General features: G+C 34.7%; 2 protein-coding genes across 4 annotated transcripts in view; both read left to right on the top strand.

Moving 5' to 3' along the window:
* Positions 1-14,933, top strand: part of LOC133334261 (cytosolic purine 5'-nucleotidase-like) — a 114,342-nt gene extending 99,409 nt beyond the window's left edge. For all 3 annotated transcript variants that reach the window (XM_061542554.1, XM_061542561.1, XM_061542568.1), the window contains 7 exons: positions 6,777-6,850; positions 6,919-7,132; positions 7,210-7,356; positions 12,436-12,556; positions 12,633-13,186; positions 13,257-13,698; positions 14,773-14,933. In XM_061542554.1, the coding sequence (XP_061398538.1) occupies positions 6,777-6,850; positions 6,919-7,132; positions 7,210-7,356; positions 12,436-12,556; positions 12,633-13,186; positions 13,257-13,698; positions 14,773-14,925 (1,705 nt within the window). In that variant the 3' untranslated portion in view covers positions 14,926-14,933. The remainder of the gene's footprint in view (positions 1-6,776; positions 6,851-6,918; positions 7,133-7,209; positions 7,357-12,435; positions 12,557-12,632; positions 13,187-13,256; positions 13,699-14,772) is intronic.
* Positions 14,934-18,051: 3,118 nt separating this feature from the next.
* On the top strand, positions 18,052-20,710 carry LOC133334296 (transferrin-like). The gene is made up of 6 exons (XM_061542589.1): positions 18,052-18,295; positions 18,357-18,635; positions 18,695-18,852; positions 19,483-19,844; positions 19,902-20,186; positions 20,239-20,710. Exons 1-6 carry the CDS (start codon positions 18,058-18,060, stop codon positions 20,708-20,710), a joined length of 1,794 nt encoding a protein of 597 aa, XP_061398573.1. The 5' UTR covers positions 18,052-18,057.
* The last annotated feature ends 3,284 nt before the right edge of the window (positions 20,711-23,994 follow it).

Genomic DNA, 23,994 nt, shown 5'->3' with positions numbered 1-23,994 from the left:
CCGAGTGTGGTCAACAAACCCGACGCCTCAACCCATTTTTTTAGTTCTTATGTGTGAACTCGCGGCACATATTAGCTCACTATTTCATCGGGTGATGAAAATAGCTACCACAGGTGCCACCACGAGGAGGTCAGTGTCCACAATTGAGATGAAGGATAAGCCTGGACTTCGCCATGTTAAAGCCAATCAGAGCCGCTGCTTGGTATTTATCATCCTCTACGCCTTCTATTGTCCTTAAAAAATTTTTGAAAAAATTATTTAAAAAATCTACGCTTGCTTTGTATTCGTTTTTTTTTTCTTTTATTGAAAAATGTTACTTTTTGACCCCTCATTGAGTATCCAGTGTCGAATTAACCTTTTAACCCAATTTATAAAATACCATTGCTATGCTCTCTAACATTCATTCATTCTAATAACGAATTGTTTCTTTTTTCTCAAAATCAAAGTAAATTTCAAAATTACTGAGTATTGTTGTTGAGGATATAGATCGACAATGGGGAAGGAGGGGAATAATATACTACTATTGTTATCCTTGTTACTTGTCGAATTCATAAATGTCTGTGTGTATGTGATGAGTCCTTGTTTCAACTTCTGTTTAACTCACAGCATGGTTGCTTGGGAGGCAGCTAGCCCCCTGATGTATTACTCGGGTTTACTCATGTAAACCAAATGTTTTCCAAAAAAGTCCTCTGTGTACTTCTTTCTGTTTTATTCTGTGGTATAAAGCTTTGTAAAATCTTTTATAGATTTACAATGCTGCTGGTGGATTCGTATGATGATGGTATCACACAGGGTATTGTATGCTGTGTACTGGATTGTTATACCCTTCACCACACTGTGGTACAGGGTATTATGTCTTTGTGCATATTTTTGTAACAGGCAAAAGGAAACGAGATAGACACATGGTTCCTTTTGAAAATATGCATAGAATCACTTTCTAAATCGATTTACGCATGTCCGTCCAGGTCGCATTTATGATCCGATTTGGAAGAAATTTGGCACAGGTCACTTATTTGGCCCAAGGACGAACCCTATTGAAATTGAGAAAAATCGGTTCAGATTTAGATATAGCTCCGATATATATTTTCGTCCAATTTAATGTATTTGGTGCACCAAAGTCCCTACATATATATCGATTTGCATGAAATTTGGCACAGCGTAATGAATTAGGTATAGAATGATGTGTGTTAAATTTCCTGAAAATCGGTTCAGATTTAGATATAGCTCCCATATATATTTTCGTCCGATTTAATGTAAATGGTGCTCCAAAGTCCCTATATATCTTTGGATTTGCACGAAATTTGGCACGGCGTAATGAATTAGGTATAGAATGATGTGTGTTAAATTTCCTGAAAATCGGTTCAGATTTAGATGTAGCTCCCATATATATTTTCGTCCGATTTAATGTAAATGGTCCACCATAGTCCCTATATATATTTCGATTTGCACGAAATGTGGGACAGCGTAATGAATTATGTATAGAATGATGTGTGTTAAGTTTCCTGAAATCGGTTCAGATTTAGATATAGCTTCTATATCTGACCAAATGAAAAATTTAGTATCGGTTGCAGAATGACATGTTTATTGATCCAATTTCATTTTACTGGTCCTTTAAAAATGCGACGTCTGTTAGGTTTAATCTGTGGTGAAGGGTATCATATAGTCGGCCCCGTCCCCCGATTTTACTACTTTCCTTATTGGTTTTTGTTCACAAGCTGCAGGATTTTTTTTCATTCAACGCTACAATAAATGTGTGGTATATTTGTTTTATATTATTTGTCTGTGAGTGCATGTGTGTGAGTTATACCATTCCTCTCGCTATGTGGTCGGGTTATACTCGTATGTTTATAAATGAGGTCAACCACAGAAACGATGTGAACTTTTTTATTCATCTGTAATGATTTTCTTAACTGTTGGTGGTAGCGGTGATGGTAACAAATCAACTACACTACTGATTACTGACTTGACTGCATTTGGCCTGGATTTTATGGTAGAAACATTGGCAGGAGATATGTGAGATGGCAATGCTCCAAGAAGTCATATGTATAAATCTTAACATTTTGAATAAAATGCTGCAGTTATGTGCACAGGCAGGCTAGGGGGTAGGATATTATTTTCTATGGTTAATTGAGATAAGTTACAATTTGCATACACCATTGTCATAACTGGTAGTGAAGAAACGGCAGGCGGCTGCCGTTTTGGTGACTTTCGATATTTGAACGATTTGATTTGATCCGCCAAAATATCCACTTCTTGAAGTGCATCCCGAAATCCAAAAAATAATTTCAATCCGCAAACCTAATTTATATTTATTTATTTTTTTAATTTCACATTCACTCTTTGTCCCGCTATCTTCCTCCGTAAATTAGAAAATCATGTTAATACGCCGCAATATTGTGTATTCACCAAAAAATAATAATTATACAAATATTTGCAATTAGTTTATTTATTATTATTTTATTTTTTTCTGCTATGCTCGATTACAAACTCTATTATCTGTGCTATTGCTGTTCGTTCATCGCTCTGCGTAGATAACCTTTACGGTAATCACAAACAAATATCAAGATAAGAATAAATCAAAATGAAATGAAAATGCTGTTGTTTTTCAGATTATGAATAATAATAACAAGTTAAATATTCGCAATCTCATTTGAATATAAAAAGGGTAAATGGATTGTAAGTGGGGAGGGGGAGGAATATTAAATATTTTGAAAAGGGGTGACATACATAGTCAAAAATATATATTTATACAAACACCTCGGGGAATTTATTGAATAAGATTTAAAAAGATTTAGATTTAAGATTTTAAAAAATCTAAAAAAGGACTACGATAGGGTTATGGTGGGAGGGGATGGAAAAGATCGACCGATTTCAGCTTGTTTATACCCTCCACAATACCTAAAATCGATCGGACCTGGTTCGTGTAGGTGCTATGTCACCTAAATTGCTGCCAGACAAAAGCGAAATATAATACAGACTTTTTGGTGAGAAAATTGGTCTTAAATCTTCAAAATACTAAAAATTGGGTGTTCTGGAGACAATACCAAAATGAGTATTTGGGCTGTTCTATTACATTTTTAATATTAAAACTAATTAAATAATTTAAAAATTTCCGAAACGCAAATCTAATCAATATACAAAAACCAGTGAGCGGAGCCCGACTGGGCCGACCATATGATACCCTACACAACTTCCACGAAAAACTAACTTTCTGTGGATCTATATTCTGAGCATAGGCAATATTTCGCGATTTTTGCACCATCTGGACCAACTAGAGGCCGACAATTATTACTAATGTTCAGTACAGCCCTTCTAATTTTGTCCACATTACCTTCCCTTGTGTTGTGATCTTATATCCATTGGAGTCTATAGATCGACTCGAAAAAACACAAAAAATTAAGTTTTCGGTCCACTTCATCACAATATAATTATCTGATTGTCACCGAAAATTGTAGACGTTACCCTTGACCATAACTGGAACTTCATGGAACATTTTAAAGCGATCAGCGCTATATTTCCGCCCACTAGTGTGGTAAAGGGTTACTAAATAATATCTGAATACATAAGCACCTGTAAATATTTAAGTGTAACTCCCACATCTGTGTACATACGACCAGATAATTGGTATCAATTAAAAGGTCAACCACTGCCCTTGGATCTACCAACAACTTTTCGGGTCTATGTCCTTCAGGGGTAAATCTATACGCTATAGAATACAAATTTTGTAATTTTTCACACAAAAGTCAGGGTCCATTTGACCAGCTAAATATTGACCGATCCTTATCAAAACAGGCATGCTTATTCTTTGGCCCGATTCCCTTCTCTATGTAAAAATTCGCGATGCTTGGGTCATAATTGCGGCCTCTAGAGCGACCAGAAAAACCGATAAAAATTAAGTATTTGGTCCATTTCATCCCTTAATTGGTATCAATTAAAATGTCAACCACTCCTCTTGGATATACTGTCAACTTCTCTGGTCTATGTCCTTTAGGGAGGGGGCCATAGAATACAAATTTTGTAATTGTTCACACAAAAGTCAGGGTCCATTTGACCCGCTAAACATTGACCAATCTTTATCAAAACAGGCATGCTTATTCTTTAGCCCAATCCCTTTCTCTATATAAAATTTCGCGACGTTCGTGTCAATCGGACTAACATTAAAACTTTGGTGAACCATTTACCTCAATTCGGACGCAAACATATGAACCGATTTCAACGAAACTTGCCAGACAGAGATTAATTTCAATTAACTTCAGTAAATTGTATAAAATTGGGTGTCAATCGGAGAAACCTTGGGTCTTTACTGCACTATTTATATAAAATCGGAAGAATAGACATATGATAGCTATATCTTAATCTGAACCGATTTTCACGAAATTTAGCACACATCATTCTAGACTTAATTCAGTACGCTATGCCAAATTTCGTCCACATCGAAATATATCAGCTTTTGTACACTATTTACATAAAATCAGACAAAAATATATGTGGGAGCTGTATCTACATCTGAACCGATTTTGACGAAATTTAGCACACACAATTCTAGACAAATTTCGGACAAATCCAAAGATATGTAGGGAATTTGGTACACTATTTACATTAAATCGGACGAAAGTATATATGGGACCTATATCTCAATTTGAACCGATTTTCACGAAATTTAGTACACACCATTCTAGACTCAATTCAGTACGATATGCCAAATTTCGTGCAAATCGAAAGATATATAAACTTAGTACACTTCATTCTGGGCCTAATTCAGTAGTCTATGCAAAATTTTATGCAAATCGAAATATATATAGGGACTTTGTTGCACCATTTACTACAAATCGGACTAGAATATATATGGGAGCTATATATAACTGTGAACCGATTTTCTCAATAGGGTTCGACCTTGGGCCAAATAAATGAGCTGTGTCAAATTTCATCCAATTCGGATCATAAATGCGATCTGTACTTTGTTTAACAATTCAACATCGACAGACGAGCAGACTTGCATAAATCGACTTAGAAAGCGATTCTATGCACATTCGCAAAAGGAACCATGTGTCTATCTCACTTCCTTTTGCCTGTTACAAACATATGCACAAAGACATAATCCCTGAGTGTGGTTGAAAAGCGAATATTGAAATTTAGTAGACACCGTTCGTCCAATATTGTTCATTTTTGGTAGAAAGATTTTCTACTCAATGAGAACCCAAAATACCAAATTATAACCAATTCAATTGAAACCGTGCTTAAAATATAGAATGTTATGTGTAATCATTACACCAAATCGTGTATGGATAAATCACATTTTTAATTCCAAGCATTTTATGAGTAGTGCATATTTCAAATCTCTATCTTAAATATTGTGAGCTCTATATTGACTTCAAAAGACGGATGGGCATTGCTAAATCTGAATCGAATAAAACAAACTATAATATTCAGATTTTTTTTAGAATTTCTGAAAAAGTATTCGAAAACGTTCCTATTTTCGAATGTTCCTTCAGGGTTTTGTACGAATTTGTGCAGAAAATCGAAAGTTTCCTTTAAATTTCCCTTTAACCCGAGAATGTTCCTTCCGATTTAAAATTGAAAGTTTCCTTTAAATTACCCTTTAAATCGAGAATGCTCCTTACGATTAAAAAAAACTTTCGCACAAATTACTTCTAGTTTTAAGTAGCATATTGTGCAAAGTTTGAATAAATCCGGATTGGGGAGGTACCAGATGAAGTCGATCGATGTAACCCTTCTTCAGACATAATATAGCTTTGGTAATCAATTTTTTCTAAGCAATTTTTTCTGAGTTTGGATAATTTAGGTCATTGAAAATTAATTGATTATTTTTTTAATTTTTCAACATGAAATCTAAATGAGTTCTAAATTTTAATCCATGTCAAGATTCAAAATCATGATTTTTTTTATTTCCTCTATAAAAATGAATAATTTGTCCACCCTGTGCAAAGCAAATCCAAAAGCGCCTGAAAGTATGCTTTACATTTATATATTTTAATTATAAGAAAATTCACCACAATGACAATAGCTATTATAGAAATTAAAAGTGTATAATCAATCAAGGGTGTGAGGATCCGAAAGGTTCCCCAAAGGTTCAAAATATCACTGGTCTGGAGAATCTTAATCTTTACCCCCTTATTTATGTATCAGATATTAAAGTCATTTTCTTTTATTGCAACTTATCAATACAATTGTAGCTTCTTACCTTCGACTTTGTAATGCTAAACCTGAAAGGCACTTAGATGTGTACGTCGAATATCACCTCAGGTCACCCTCAGGATTGTGTCCCATACCACTCCCGTTGATACTGAATATACTTCATATTTATATCGCAGCTTTATAGATGTTGTTATAACGTCTTAACAAAGTGGGCTGAGATTACTGTCGAGGGACGAGTAATATTCCGGTCGTTTCGGATCGTAAACTCCACTATCGTTTTTCTAAATCTATCATAAAAAACAATTTATTACTATTTTTATAGAGCTTCGCGTGTTTTGGAATTAAAAACCTAATAATACTGCCCTCAGTATATCTGGACATTCATATTTTTTATAGATTCCTGACTATAAAACTTCTTAAATTAAAAAACCCCTTAATATGACAATATAATCTTACATGAATTTTCGATTTTATGCTAGTGTATGTTTAATTTTTAAAAGACCCTCTTCTTCAAGTAATAAATTGTATATAAAAATTATACGAACATAATAATTCTAAATTAGATAACTTTTCCATTGATATCATACTAATCCATGTTTTCCTTTTCTTTCTCTTTGCAGAATTTTTGTCAACAGATCCTTGCATTTGGAAAATATTAAATTCTATGGTTTCGATATGGATTACACATTGGCCGGTAAGATTAGTAAAATAAATCATTCCTTAATTTTATTTCAATAAATAAATATTTTTTATCCTTTCTAGAATACAAATCGCCACAATATGAACAACTGGGATTTGATTTGGTCAAGGAGCGTCTGGTTAGCATGGGCTATCCCAAAGAGATAATGCAATTCGAATATGATCCATCATTCCCCATTCGTGGTTTGTGGTTTGATACTCTATATGGTAATCTCTTGAAAGTGGATGCCTATGGTAATATATTGGTGTGCGTTCATGGTTTTGAATTTTTAAAGCAGTAAGTTTGACAATAAAAATCTATATATTTTTCTTTGAATATTTCTAAATATTAATGTAAATTTCTTTTGTTTTCAGTTCTCAAGTCTATGAATTGTATCCAAATAAGTTCTTAAAATTAGACGAATCAAGAGTATATGTGCTGAATACACTTTTCAATTTACCGGAAACTTATTTGTTGGCCTGTCTGGTGGATTTCTTTACAAATAGTTCGGAATATACAGAGTAAGTACTGATAACACAATTACACTGTGTGACACGAAAATTTGTCAGGGGTTCTAATGTACCAATTCTGTTTAGTTGGAGTCCCTGGACCACGAAAATACCTTTGGTTTTTCTGGGTCACTTCGAAAATTAATTGTATAACGGTAAATATAGAGAAAAACGTGGTTTCATGGATTTTCAATTTGAAACTCGAATAACTTATTTAAACTTTAGTTTCCACACTTCACCATAATTGGAACTATATGCAAAATTTAATAGCTATCAGAGCAACATTTCTACCTTCTAGTGAATGATAATACCAAACAGTATTAGAATACGTATACGTATATAAATATTTATGTATATCTCCCACGTCCGGTCTCTGAGCTTCAGGAATAAATGTATACGACATAAAATGTTTATTTGACTGGCTCAAAACTGTGACCGTTACTTTGTTAATGAACAGACGACGGACACACATATGTATACCGAAAAATAGGTCTAGGACCAATATTCCGGGACGTTACAATCTCTTGGACCACAATAACTTATAATACCCTCACAACTTAGATGTTAATTTTAACACTTCTAAATTTTTAACACTTTTTAGTATTTTTGTAAACAAAATCGAGCATTTTTATACCCTTCACCACTCTGTGGTACAGGGTATTAAGTCTTTGTGCATATGTTTGTAACAGGCAAAAGGAATCGAGATAGATCCATGGTTTATTTTGAGAATATGTATAGAATCACTTTCTGAGTCGATTTATGCAGGTCTGTCAGCATGGAACAGGTCACATATTTGGCGTAAGGACGGACCGTATTGAAATTATAAAAAAACAGTTCAGATCTATATATAGCCCCAAATATACATTCGTCCGATTCAATGTAAATGGTGCACTAACTTCTAATATGTGTCACAACATTTTGCACAGCGTATTGTATTAGGACCTGATTGATGTATGCGAAGTTTTGTTGGAATCGGTTCAGATTTAGATATATCTATCATATATATTTTCGTCCGATTTTATGTAAATGGTACATCAAACTGCCAAGGTTTGTCCGATTGAGACAAAATTTTGCACAGCATTTTAAAATTGGGGCAGGTTGACGCACGTGAAGTTTTGTTGAAATTGGTTTAGACTTAGATATAGCTCCTTTGTATATTTTCGATCGATTTAATGTATTAGGTCCAGATTTCTACTTTCGTCTAGGTTCATGCAAAATGCGCCGTAAATAATAAGCATTTCCCAGAACGAGATGAATTTTGGACAGCGCACTGTATTGCAGCATACCAAATGGTTGCTCAAATACGTCCAGATTTACATATAACTCCCATATATAATCGTGCTCGATTTTATACAAATGGTACACCAAAGTTTGCCTAATTGACATGCAATTTTTCATAGGTTTCCTAACGGTATGTGTGTGGGTTGTTTTAAATTAGTTCAATTATCTATGTTGTTTACACATTTAATTTCGTCCGATTCCAGTTCAATGGTCCCCCAAAGATGCTATAAGCATCTCTTGTATGTACCCAAATTGGGGAAGAGTATCCTATAGTCAGTCCAGTCCGGATTTTGATTTTTCCTTTTTTGTTTCTGAATTGAGTTTTGGCAACACTGGATATATGATGGCATAGGACCACTTTATGTTATTGTACTCACAATATCTTACATTTACAATTTTCTTGGTTAGATATACCGCACCTCTTGATCGGTACTTAATACTTTACAACACTTCGAAATATTCGATAGATACCCCATAATGTATATATTCTTAATCAGAGTCTAAGTCCGACCGGTCCCGTCCGACGTAGCTCCCATAAAAGAGGCCCCACAGATTTTAGAGTAGGGGTACGGTCAAGCCGCTACAGCCTTAACTTTTTTCCTTGTTTTTATAAAAATTTCTTTTTTTATATTTTAATGGTATTAACTTGAATGAATTCTGAGTAATTATAATCCATTAACTCCAACCGGCATGATTTCAGAACAACAATAATTTTTAACAATCTATGGATCGATTGAACTACTCTCATTCAAAATTTTAGCCCTACCAAAAATTAGACAATTCGTTATTATCGGGATTCCATTATATATATTTTCCAATAGTGGACTTAGTTAACGAAAAAAGATTTTCTTTGTTCCAAATTTTAAAATATTTCTTGTTCTATTTTGAAAACCAATGTTACACTATTATAGATGTTAATATCCCTTTTGCTTGTTCATATTAAATTTTTCTATTGACCTTGTTCATATTATTGCAATTTATCAAACCCTGTGGGAATTTCTTGAATTGAACAAATTTCCTAATAACCAATTGATCCATATAATTATCTGTAATTTTCTCATGTTAAGATAATTCTTTCAAATTGTCATCTTATACACACACACACGCACACACATAATTGCTCATTAGTTGATCTAAAGGATATAATACATACACACATACAAACATATCCTTTCGATGAATGGATATTCATGGCATAATGATTATGGCCACCTATTGACCTTCATTTGTAAATTCAACAAATAAAGAAAAGCTTAATTTAACGACTTCCTTTTGTATAGTCGTACGTACACATATCAAAGTAATAATTCTTGACCTGCCATAAGTAGTTGATATGTATATGTAAATATGTGTTAATGTCCATGGATATACGAAAATGTGACAATGATATTGACATTGTGTCATGGACAGCATTAATTATCCAATGAAAATCATAATAATAAAGGCTGATGTCGTTCGTCCATAGTGGTAACTTCTCAATAATAATAACAATAATAATCGATAATGACCAATGGTGTATTTACGACAATGGATATGACGAGGGACAACAAATAAGCCTTCTATCAAATTGTAAATGATGTAGACATAAATGGAATTAATTCGAAAAATCTATTAGTTGCTTAGTTTTCCACTAAGGCTATAACAAATTCTTTCAATGTTTCTATTCAAAATTAAATATTATCTACTATCCTATATATGAAGGAGTGTCGATGAGGCTGACGACAAAGACGATTCAACAACAAGGGTTCAATGAATTGTGATATTTTCTCTTTTTCCTTAATTTTCTATTACACCAAACAGCTTTGTATTTACCAACAAGGGGACCTTGATTTTCAAAAGCTTTTTCCTTTCCCCTTTCTTATACCTTTCATTAAATTCATCTTACAATCGATAATAACTAACGAAAGAAAAATATTGGTTTGTGATTTCAAATGGATTAAAAAACGTGTGTTCCTAATTGAATTTCACCGAAAGGGGTCTATTTTCATGAATGGTATGGAATTTGTAAACACGAGTGAGTGAGGGGTTAGGAGGAAGCTCTTAATAATGTGTTACAGTATAACTTTGTAAAGGTCTACAGAAAGGAAATGAAAAATTCATGTTTTTGTAAGAATTTCAAAAATTATATGAGGGGTTATGGCAGGGAAAGATTTTATTTCATGGTGAGTAAAGAAAATTTACTGATTTCAACACACAAAGGGACCATTGATGGCAATTAATTAGAATTGTAAGTCATGTTAAAGGAAGTAGTGAAAACGAACAATTTGTAATTTGCAGGCAACTATTTTTCTGAAAGGAACGGAAATTAAAGATGGGTGAAGGTAGATTTGTGTTTGTGGAATGTGATGTAGGATAAATAATTTTTAAATTCAGACTGGTTGAGCAAGAATTTGTATAAGATGTTTTCAATTCAGCTCGGCTGAATTAAGATTTTCAGAGATAATTCTCAATTCAGCTCAGATTAATTTTAATTTGCATAGATAATCTTTAATTCGGCACAGCTGAATTAAGGCTTTCATAGGTAATTAACAGAATAATGATTTCCATAGAAAATCTTAATTTTCAATTCAGCCCGACTGTATTAAGATATCCATAGAAAATCTTCAATTCAGGCCGGCTGAAGTAAGATTTCTATCGGTAATCTTCAATTCAGCACGGCTGAATTAAGATTTCCATATATAATCTGCAATTCAGCCCGTCTGAATTAATATTTCCATAGGTAATCTTCAACTCGGCCCGGCTAAATTAACATTTCTATATGTAATTTTCCATTCCGTCCACCGAAATTAAGATTTCCATAGGTAATCTTTAATTCAGCCCAGCAGAATTATAATTTCCATAGGTAATCTTCAATTCAGCTCCCGCTGAATTACGTTTCCATAGGTAATCTTCAATTCGGCCCGGCTGAATTAAGATTTCCATAGGTAATCTTCAAATCGGCCCGGCTGAATTAAGATTTCCATAGGTAATCTTCAATTCAGCCCAGCTGAATTAGGATTTCCATAGGTAATCTTCAATTCAGCCCAGCTGAATTAGGATTTCCATAGGTAATCATCAATTCAGCCCAGCTGAATTAAGATTTCCATAGGTAATCTTCAATTCAGCCCAGCTGAATTAAGATTTCCATAGGTAATCTTCAATTCAGCCCAGCTGAATTAAGATTTTCATAGGTAATCTTCAATTCAGCCCAGCTGAATTAAGATTTCCATAGGTAATCTTCAATTCAGCCCAGCTGAATTAAGATTTCCATAGGTAATCTTCAATTCAGCCCAGCTGAATTAAGATTTCCATAGGTAATCTTCAATTCAGCCCAGCTGAATTAAGATTTCCATAGGTAATCTTCAATTCAGCCCAGCTGAATTAAGATTTCCGTATGTAATCTTCAATTCAGCCCAGCTGAATTAAGATTTCCATAGGTAATCTTCAATTCAGCCCAGCTGAATTAAGATATCCATAGGTAATCTTGAAGTCAGCTCAACTGAATTAAGATTATCTTCAATTTAGCCTGGCTGTATTAAGATTTCCATATGTAATATTTTATTCAGCTCGGCTGAATTAAGATTTCCATAGGTAGTCTTCAATTCGGCCCGGCAGAATTAAGGTTTTCATAGGTAGTCTTCAATTCGGCCCGGCAGAATTAAGGTTTTCATAGGTAATTTTCAGTTTGGCCCTGCTGAATTAAGATTTCCATAAGTAATCTTCAATTCGGCCCGGCTGAATTAATCTGCAATTCTGCCCAGCTGAGTTAATATTTTTATAATTTTTGAATAAAGTTTTAAAAATTCTAAAATTCTCTTTTTTATTTTCTAGGGATCGCACTGGTGTCAAGGCTGGTGAATTGTTTATGTCCTTCAATTCCATATTCCAGGATGTACGCCGAGCCGTTGATTGGGTACACATACAGGGTGATTTAAAGAAAAGGACCGTTGAGGTAAGCTTTCTCTCTTTAAAAACATTAAAATGTTACTCTTATATTAACACCCCTCTCTATTTCCCATTTATTACAGAACCTAGATTATTATGTCAAAAAGGATCCCCGTCTACCAATGGTTTTGGCCCGCATACGCGAATCTGGTGCCAAGGTCTTCTTGCTGACAAACAGCGACTACAATTTCAGTAACAAAATTATGACCTACATTTTCGATTTCCCACATGGTGCCAAACCCGATGAGCCTCATCGTGATTGGAAAACTTATTTTGATGTCATTGTTGTTGATGCTCGTAAACCATTGTTCTTTGGTGAGGGTACCATTCTCCGGCAGGTTGATACTGAAACGGGAGCATTGAAAATTGGTACCCACATGGGTCCTTTGCAGCCTGGCCAAGTATATTCCGGTGGCTCCTGTGAGGTATTCACCAATTTCATCAATGCCAAGGGTAAGGATGTTCTCTATATTGGTGATCACATTTTCGGTGATATTTTGAAATCGAAGAAAATTCGTGGCTGGCGTACATTCTTGGTGGTGCCCGAATTGGTACAGGAGTTGCATGTGTGGACCGATAAGTGTCAATTCTTTGCTGAGTTGCAGCAACTCGATTGTCAATTGGGAGAGATGTATAAGTAAGTAAACCTGAACTTAATCGCTGGATGAGATCGGATTATTAATTTTACGAATTTTTGTGGTTTCCAGAAATCTCGACTCCAGCAACAAAGAAAAGCCGGATATTTCCAAACTGCGCGCCTCCATTCGTGATGTTACCCACAAAATGGACATGGCCTATGGTATGATGGGATCGCTCTTCCGTTCTGGTTCACGTCAGACATTCTTTTCCAGTCAGGTGGTCAGATATGCGGATTTGTATGCGGCAACATTCTTGAATTTCATCTATTATCCATTCTCCTATATGTTCCGTGCCCCGGCTATGTTATTGCCTCATGAGTCTACTGTTGCCCATGAGCAACGCTATCAAATTGAGGCGCCCATGATACAACGAGCCAGACCAACTAAATCGGAAATTACAACAGCCAGTGGTAGTCATGTTGCCACTGATAATGGAGTCCCTGCGGCCAAGGAGGAGACCAAGGAAGTTACTGAACCTGCGGCAACCACAACATCTACAACAGAGGAAAAGGTAATTAATAAAATCCTAGATTTAAAACGACAATCATCAATTCAGCCGGGTTAAGTTTAAACATTCCTAGGTAATCTTCAATTCAGCCCAGCTGAATTAAGATTTTCATAGGTAATCTTCAATTCGGCCCGGCTGGAGTAACATTTCCATAGGTAGTCTTCAATTCGGCCCGGCTGAATTAAGATTTACATAGGTAATCTTCACTTCAGTCCAGCTGAATTAAGATTAACATAATTTACATAATTTACATAATTTACATAGGTAATCTTCACTTCAGTCCAGCTGAATTAAGATTTACATAATTTAGCCCCAGCTGAATTAAGATTTCTATAGGTAATATTCAATTCGGCCCGGCTGAATTAAGATTTCCATAGGTAATCTTCAATTCGGCCCGTCTGAAGTAAGATTTCCATAGGTAATCTTCAATTCAGCCCAGCTGAATTAAGATTTCCATAGGTAATCTTCAATTCAGCCCAGCTGAATTAAGATTTCCATAGGTAATCTTCAATTCAGCCCAGCTGAATTAAGATTTCCATAGGTAATCTTCAATTCAGCCCAGCTGAATTAAGATTTCCATAGGTAATCTGCAATTCAGCCCCAGCTGAATTAAGATTTCCATAGGTAATCTGCAATTCAGCCCCAGCTGAATTAAGATTTCCATAAGTAATCTTCATTCCGGCTCAGCTGAATTAAGATTTCCATAGGTAATCTTCATTCCGGCTCGGCTGAATTAAGATTTCCATAGGTAATCTTCAATTCGGCCTAGCTGAATTAAGATTTCCATAGGTAATCTTCAATTCAGCCCCAGCTGTATTAAGATTTCCATAGGTAATCTTCAATTCGGCCCCAGCTGAATTAGGTTTCCATAGGTAATTTTCAATTCGGCCCAGCTGAATTAAGATTTTCGTAGGTAATCTTCAATTCAGCCCAGCTGAATTAAGGTAATCTTCAATTTAGCACGGCTGAATATAGATTGACATGTGTAGCTAAGCCCGATTGAATTAGGGTTTAATTGAAAATGATTGTCTACATTATTTTTTATCTTATTTGTAATATCTTCCCCTTTTCTTCCAGACCGTCACTGTACCCCACACCCGGCCAAGTACTCCCCGCACAGTTACCCATACTCACGATGAGGATTACTCCGAAGAAGAATCGGATCCCAATAACAAAAGTGATGGTGAAAATGCTGATGATGGCAAAGAGGCTCACAAAACTCCAAAATAAAGAGATTATTTGTGTAATTCATCCACCCCTCTACTCTCTTCTCTCTCTTTGTTAAGCCGTCATCCCAAAGAAGTAATATTGTGTTGCTTGCATTCTAGAAGTTAGCGGTTGATCCGCTTCTTCCCTTCTTACTCTTTATCCCTATCTCTGTAACAATGTAAAAGATATATTAATTAATTAATTGTGAAATTATAATTCTGATCCTCTACCACACAAACAACCAATCCCCTCAACCCCATTCTAAGGAATTTGGACTCAAAAGATTTTATTTGCTAATTTTATGATTTTATTGTACACAAAACTCTATTTTTTTTAATTTTTTGTTTATTTTTAGTTGTATAACTTTTTTTAAATATTTCTTTGTGAATTTATTGTTTATTATTTTTTTATATTACTTAGCTGAAAACAAAAAGATATATTCCATGGCTTTTTATGTTCTATTATTATTATTGTTCATTAATTTTTTGAGTGATTAGAGATGTTATATAACAACATTTTTTATACAGGTAGATGAGTATGTAATCTTGACATTATATATATAAATAAACCATTTGAAAAATAAAAAAATAATAATAAATAAAAAACAAGTAATGAAGTTGTTATTGTTGTAACAGTCCTATTGCATTTACACAATGGGCTGAGGTGACAGACGTATGAACTAGCGGAGACTTAACCGATTTCTATAAATACACACACACATATATAATCACATGTTATATAAGAAAAAATTTCATTTGTAAAACTACAACGATATTTCAAAATTCGACTAATTCTTTTGTTAAGCCCGGGCTATACCCCTATTATCAAGGTGTCAATTTTCTATGCCCCTGTCTCAGTATCATGTTATCTGAGAAATTGTCAACCTCAAACATTAGAAGCTGTAATCCCATTTTTGGAGCTGAAAGTAAAGGGTATCCACAATTTTTTCCTTTAATATTGCTTTATTACAAATATATATTTGTAAATTTATGTATTTCATTAAAAATTTTGCAAATAATTTTATATCTGAATATTTGCTACCAGTTAACTATTTTAAAACCACTGCTAAAATTATTCAAGCAAAAGAACAGACTAAACTTCGTGCATACATAATTAATTAATTAACACAACAACGAAATGGTGAAGCGTCACCACAACATTGGAACTGATACGTGATTTGAAAGCTTTTATTAGTTATGGCTAAGAAGACTTACATGCAGACTTTGTTTATTTATATATTAATTATATAAACAAATAATAGATCCCACCCCTCCCCTAGCGGAGTGACAATGACCTGATGAAGAAATATTCACACCTTGTGTCGAAAATGTATTATACAATATAAAAATCTTAATTCAGCTGAGGCTGAATTGAAGATTACCTATGGAAATCGTAATTCAGCTGAGGCTGAATTGAAGGTTACCTCTGGAAATCTTAATTCAGCTGGGCTGAATTGAAGACTACCTATGGAAATCTTAATTTAGATGGGCTGAATTGAAGATTATTTTTGGAAATCTTAATACTGCTGGGCTGAATTGAAGCTTACCTATGGAAATCTTAATTCAGCCGGGCTGAATTTAAGCTTACCTATGGAAATCTTAATTCAGCCGGCCTGAAATGAAGCTTACCTATGGAAATATTAATTCAACTGGGCTGAATTGAAGATTACTTATGGAAATCTTAATTCAGCTCTGCCGAATTGAAGATTAGCTATGAAAATCTTAATTCAGCTGGGGTTGAATTGAAGCTTACCTATGGAAATTTTAATCCAGCCGGGCCGAATTGAAGCTTACCTATGGAAATCTTATTTCAGCCGGGCTGAATTGAAGATTGCCTATGGAAATCTTATTTCAATTGGGGTTGAATGTGAAGATTACCTATGAAAAACTTAATTCAGCTGGGCTGAGTTGATTCAGCTGGGGCTGAATTGAAGATTTCCTATGGAAATCTTAATCCAAATTGGAGATTACGTATGAAAATTTTCATTTTGTCACTAAAATCGCGAATGTTGAACCAGAAGATTTTTTTCTTATTAGAATGGCATGAGGACTTCTTATTAGAACAAGTGTATTATTAGTATACTAATAGGTGTTCTTATTGGAATACCAATAGGTCTTCTTACTGGAAGACCTATTGCTTATAGACGACCATTATTCAATCATTCTCATTATAAAAATAGGTTATAAAAATAGGCCAATATGTCGAGTTATTAAACGAAGAGTAAGAGACCACATAAGAACATCAAATTGTTCTCTTGTTAGAAGGTCTCATTCTTAGAATCCTAATATATGTTCAGATGATAAGTATATTTATTAGCAGGCCAAAAGGTTTTCTTATTAGAAGACCGATAGGTCTTCTTCTTTGATTACCAATAGGTCTTCTAATTAGAGAACCAGACATATTGGTTCTCTAATTATAAGACCTATATTAGGACACGTACGTCTTCTTACTATGAAGAAGACAAATTGGACTTATTAGAAGACCTGTAGAAGTTTTTTAGATCTGTCTTTTTATTATAAGTCTTTGATATATTCTTATTAGACGATTTATAGACTTTCTTTTTAAAAGACTTCCAGATCTTTTTAGAATACTTTAAGAACTTCTTATTAGAAAACTTTGTGATCTTTTTATCGCAAGGGGTCTTCTTATTTGAAAATCTCATATTGTTAAGGTCGACGAAGCTATAATTGTTCATCGAAGCATTATTTTAGTGTACGTTTCGTTTGCTACGTTTAATACATTACGACGTACCATCTCTACCGTTCATATTGTGCATCAATCCAGTAGCTGCCGTTTGACCATAAGCAGACACTAGAGCGTCTGCTTGTCTTGTCTTTATTGTTTTTTTTATACACCAACTACACAAAAGAAGAAACCGGCTTATTATCAGTTTCTTTGTCAGTTGAAAAACAGTAATCAAAACGTACGGTTCGTAGATATTGCGGAAGATTTTAATTTTTTAAATCAGCGAAAAAAATCTAGAAATTGAAATTAATAAAAATCGCAATGGGATATAGACAATTGTTGACATTTATATGTCTCATCTTTGGATGTTTAGTTGCGGTGAAATGTGAAGAATTAATTTGTAAGTTTTGGGAGATACGAAATATCCACTCAATATTAACCCTGATTTGAATACTCCACACAGATCGCATGTGTGTCCCTCAAAAATACTATGAGGATTGTTTGAATTTGTTGAAGGATCCCTCAGAGGCTGGCATACATATGGAATGTGTCGCGGGACGTGATCGTATCGATTGTTTGGATATGATTAATGAACGTAAGGCCGATGTTATGGCCTCCGAACCGGAAGATATGTATGTGGCATATCATACCAAAAATGCCGATTATCGAATTATATCGGAGATACGCAGCAAAGAGGATAAAGAAGGTGGGGTGTTTTTGTTTGTTAACCAATTATGAAAATAATTTAATGAATTCTATTTTTTTAGCCCCCTTCCGCTATGAGGGTGTCATCTTGATTAAGAAAAATTCCAGCATTCATAGTCTGCGAGATTTGCATGGCAAAAAATCTTGCCATACAGGTTTTGGTCGCACTGTTGGCTATAAAATACCCCTAACGAAATTGAAAAATGCTCAGGTTCTGCAAGTTTCATTGGATCCAGAAATATCGGCAACAGAACGTGAACTTAAAGCTTTGTCGGGATTCTTTACGGAGTCGTGTATGGTGGGTAGTTATTCACCATATCCGGAAAAAGATCGGCTGTTAAGTAAGTTGTTGATTTGGGAGACAGGAGAAATATGAAATTATTTTTTTTATTTTCCGTAGAAAAGAAATATTCCAACTTGTGTGCCTTGTGTGAGAAACCAGAACAATGTGATTATCCCGATATATATTCTGGTTACGATGGAGCCATTCGTTGCCTGGACAAGGGTAGAGGTGATGTGGCATTTACCAAAGTTCAATTTGTCAAGAGATATTTTGGGGTAAGCTAAATGAAGAAAAAAAAAAAACTCTTCTAAGAGGTAACCCTAAAGAAGAAGGCCGAAAGCTCTTCTATGAAGAAGACCTAAAGCTTTTCTATGAAGAAGACCTCTCTTCTATGAAGAAGACCTAAAGCTTTTCTATGAAGAAGACCTAAAGCTTCTCTATGAAGAAGACCTAAAGCTCTTCTATGAAGAAGACCTAAAGCTCTTCTATGAAGAAGACCTAAAGCTCTTCTATGAAGAAGAAGACCTAAAGCTCTTCTATGAAGAAGAAGGCCTCAAGCTCTTCTATGAAGAAGATCTCAAGCTCCTCTATGAAGAAGACCTAAAGCTCTTCTATGAAGAAGACTTAAAGCTCTTCTATGAAGAAGACCTAAAGAAGAACTAAAGCTCTTCTATGAAGAAGACCTAAAGCTCTTCTATGAAGAAGACCTAAAGCTCTTCTATGAAGAAGACCTAAAGCTCTTCTATGAAGAAGACCTAAAGCTCTGCTATGAAGAAGACCTAAAGCTCTTCTATGAAGAATACCTAAAGCTCTGCTATGAAGAAGACCTAAAGCTCTGCTATGAAGGAGACCTGAAGCTCTTCCATGAAATGAAATACTAAAGCTTTTCTCTTCTATTTTCTCAGATGATCCCCGGCATTGTGGCTGAAGGAGATGCCTTCGATTACGATTATTTGTGTGAAGATGGCAGCAGACGTCCAATCGACGGGCCGGCATGTTCTTGGGCTCAACGACCCTGGACCGGCTATATATCCAATACCTATTCCGTGAAAGATGATGAAAAATTGCACAATTTACAAAATCGTTTGGAGAAGTTCTTCGAACAGGGTTTACATGCTCAGAATAAGGAGGCCGCCTCCCATTTACTGATCAATGAGAATTCCGTTTATCACAGCAAATCGCATGGAGTGGAACCGCAGGAATATCTAGAGGCCGCTGGCTACAAAGATGTTATTGAACGTGATGGTTCGGATATTAGGAAAATGATGTGAGTAAATACTCGAATTATTTTTTAAAGAAAATCCGCAAATTATATTTCCCCCAGTATGTGCGTCCAAACCGATATTGAATTGGAAAAATGTGATACCATGCGCCGTGCTGCCTATTCACGTGATATACGTCCCGAAATGCAGTGTGTCCTGGCGGAAAATTGTATTTCAGCCGTTAAGGAGGGAAAGGCTGATATGTTGGCTGTTAAAGCCGGCCTGTATAGAGAGGCCAGAGAAAATGACCTACTGCCCATTGTGTATGAAAGCTATGCCGACAATGATGTCTATGTTGCTGTGGTGGAACCATCTCTAAGTAGAGAACAATTATTTTCTTCACAAATGTACGATTTCACAAATGTAAATTCAGTAAATAATTTTAAAATTTGATTACAGAAATTTCAATCCACAAAACGAAAGGGCCCTCAAGGCAGCCGAATATCTAAATCACCTGCGAGGTATCAGCACCTGTCAAACCACGCCCACATCAGAAGAGCATATTAAAATCGTTAATGCCTTGAATTTAGATCAGTACAAAAATAAACAATTACTCTGTCCGAATATGGAAAAGATGCCGGTTACGGAATGGAAATCTTGTAATTATGATGTCAACCTACCCACAGCGTTATTCATTCGAGATTCTATGACCCGCATCGAAAAGGAGACTTTGAAACATTTATTTATTTCTCTGTCGGATACCTTTGGCAAAAGATCGAAATTGTCGGATGTTTTTGCGCTGTTTGGTGCGTACAATAAAAATGCGGAGAATGTTCTTTTCACCGATAGTGCCTTGGAATTTACAACTGATTTAAGAAGTGCCCAGGTTAAAGAAAAGCTTTATGAAAGTCTGAATTGTAAATCGAATTAATAATAATAATTAGAAATAAAATTATAGAAAGAAACCAAAAAACATATTTGAATTATTATAAGGGAATAGATTTTCATTCATGTTCTTCAATTTTTATTTTGAGGATTCGAAAATATTTAATTTTCAAAATAAAAATAATTTCTTTGTTTGTTTACATTTTTCTGTCAAATGAGTTGACACTAGTAGAACTTACAACAACAAATTTCTATGTGGTTGTTGTATCGTTTTTTGTACAACAACACTTGCTGTTACCTTTTTTTATTATACCATGGGGAATAGGTTACGTATAAGTATTGCCAATATGTATACGCCAGGGACGTACGCAGGGGGGGGGGCTCACAGAAACCATATCTCCAAATTGGATCACCAAAAATTTAATTTGTACCAAATTTAGAACACATTAGTACCAACACATGTAAAATTCCAGCTCTATCGGAATTTTACGGTACGGTTTACCTAAATCCTACACTCCAACAGTGATCCTAACACCAAATTTTAAGATTCCAGCTCTATCGGTTCACCCAAATCCACATTTGGTACCATTTTGTGCACATTAGTATAAATGTCCAAAATATTCTACGTAGCCCAATCCTACATTCCAACAGTAACCCTAAGTCCAAATTTCACGATTCCATCTGTATTGGTTTACCAAAAATGTAATTTGTACCAAATTTAATACACATTAGCACGAATTTCCAAAACTTTCTACAAAGCCAAACCCTACACCCCAACAGTGATTCTAACATCAAATTTATCAGCTCTATCGGTTCACCCAAATACAAATTTGGTTCCATTTAGTACACATTAGTACGAATTTCCAAAACTTTCTACACAGCTCAATATACTACATACCAACAAAGATCGTAACTCCAAACTGCAGGGTTCCAGCTCTATCAGTTCACACAAAATTCAAATTGTACCAAATTTAGTACAATTTAGTACCCATAAGTACGAATTTCACAAAACTACATCCATACCCCAATCCTACACTGTAACATTAACCTTATTTCCAAATTTCAAGGTTTCCAGCTCAATTGGTTCACTTAAAAGTTAAATTGTACCAAATTTAGTACACATTGGCACGAATTTCCAAAACGTTCCACAAAGCCCAATCCTACACCCCAAAAGTGATTAGAACGTCAAATTTCAAAATTCCAGCTAAATCGGTTCACTCAAACGCATTTGGTACCATTTAGTACAAATTTCCAAAAGTTCATTGCATCGGTTCACCCAAAATTTAGTTCACATTAGTAGGAATTTCCAAAATGTCCTAAATAGCTCAATTCTACCCCAAAAATGATCCTAAATCCAAATGTAAAGCTTCCTCTCTATCGGTTCACCCAAATCCAAATTTGGTACCATATAGTACAGATTAGTACAAATTTTCATACCATAATCCCACACCCCAACAGTGATCCTGACTACAATTTGCATTGTTCCAGCTCTATCGGTTTACCGAAATCAAAATTGTACCAATTATAGTACGATTTAGTACTTTTCGTACACATAAGTAAAGAAATTCCAAAACTACGTATATATCCCAATCCTACACTTCGACGGTAATGTTAATTTAATCCGAATAGTGCTGTAATTATTTTTTGTGTTGTGGGTCGAAACATTCAGCGTCCACAGATTGTGGGCCACTGAATTCAAAAATTTGAATCAATTTTTGGGCTGTGGCCGTATGTTCACACTAGCACTGCTCGGATACAGGTATTTTAGATGACTTATTGATCGTATTATGAGTGTGACCATATGTTCACGCTAGCACAGCTCGGGTTAAATTTTCAGGATTCCAACTCGATTTTTACCTCCAAATTAAATTTGTTCCGGATATAGTACTTTTGATATACATAAGTACACGCTTCCAAAGCCAGCTCCTTATATCGACCCAGCTTCTCAACCTTAATTTGCATTCCAAATTTCTATCCATTCACATGTTACGAAATTGTACTAAATTTAGTACACTTTAGTAATTTTCGCATACTTATAGTTCAAATGTCCAAAGAGAGTTCCAGCTTTACCGGTTCGCCAAATACGGGCAACTGATTGGAAAGGGTTGTTTGTTTGTATGACTATTCATCGAATATAACCCGAACTGAAGATGTTTGGCAGTGAAAAAATACACGAAATATATGTAAACTGTTAAAAACAGTGTTTCCAAAAAGATAATAGCTAAAAGATAACCCTTAAGCAGTGTGTAATAAAACTTCAGAATTTCCTCTAACCATATCAGGAAACTTTATAAAAATCGGTTTAGTAGTTGTCGAGATATTTGTATTTCAATTCAACGATGGTCCGAAATACATCTCCTGCTCGATCCTGGTCGCCTAATACCTGAAAATGAAAAAAACACACAAAAATCGGTCTTTTAAAAAAGGCAAAAAAATTATTTTCATAATGTCTGCTGTTGTATGAAAATTATAGCATACTTGCAGGGGCAAAGGGCAGTTCGAGGTGCAATTTCTTGTTGCATGATATGTAGGTAAAATATATTTACTTTTACACATACACACACTGTAGCTGTATGAAGAAAAAAATTTCCATTTTTTCAAAATCGATTTTTGTAGGGTTTTTCATTTTTTTGGTAATAGGCTCCGAGCTTCGAACAGAAAGTATATTTCGGAGCATGGTAGAATTGAAATTCGAATGACTCCGAAAATACTTAACCGATTTTTATGAATTTTGCAGCAATGGTTAAATCCAAATTATTTCAAATTTTATTACACAATGACATTATATATTTATTACACTAACTTTCCAAAGCTGTTTCCATAGATCAATTCTACACTTGAACAATAATTTAAATTCCAAATCTTAGCATTCAACCAAATCCAAATTGTTCCAAATTTAGTATCATTTAGAACTTTTCATACTCATAAGTAAGAATTTCTAAAACTACATCAATCCTACACTTTAACAGTAATCTTATTTCCACCAAAGTCCAACTTGTACCAAATTTAGTACTTTTCGTACCAAAATTATATCAGATTTGATACCATTCTGTACTTTTTGTACCCATATTCGAAACCTATCTCAATATTTCAAACCTACTTTCAAATATTAATCGTAAGTCCAAATTTAAGAATTCCAGCTATGCATGTTCACCAAATTGTACCAGATTTGGTACCATTCTGCACTTTTCCTACACTCCCACGCTAACCTAAGTTGCAAATTGGACCAAATTTTGTGCTTTTCGTACCCATAGGTACGAATTTCCAAAACTACTTCAGTCATGCACTCCAATAATAACCATAAGTCCACATTTAAAGATTCCAGCTCTA

The sequence above is a fragment of the Musca vetustissima genome, unplaced genomic scaffold (assembly GCF_032173495.1).
Source record: "Musca vetustissima isolate MV318-11 ecotype Yass unplaced genomic scaffold, APGP_CSIRO_Mvet_v1 utg30844, whole genome shotgun sequence".
In the NCBI taxonomy this organism is placed as follows: Eukaryota; Metazoa; Arthropoda; class Insecta; order Diptera; family Muscidae; genus Musca; species Musca vetustissima.
The sequence above is the reverse complement of the archived record's forward strand: the minus strand, read 5'-3'. Positions and strand labels throughout refer to the sequence as shown.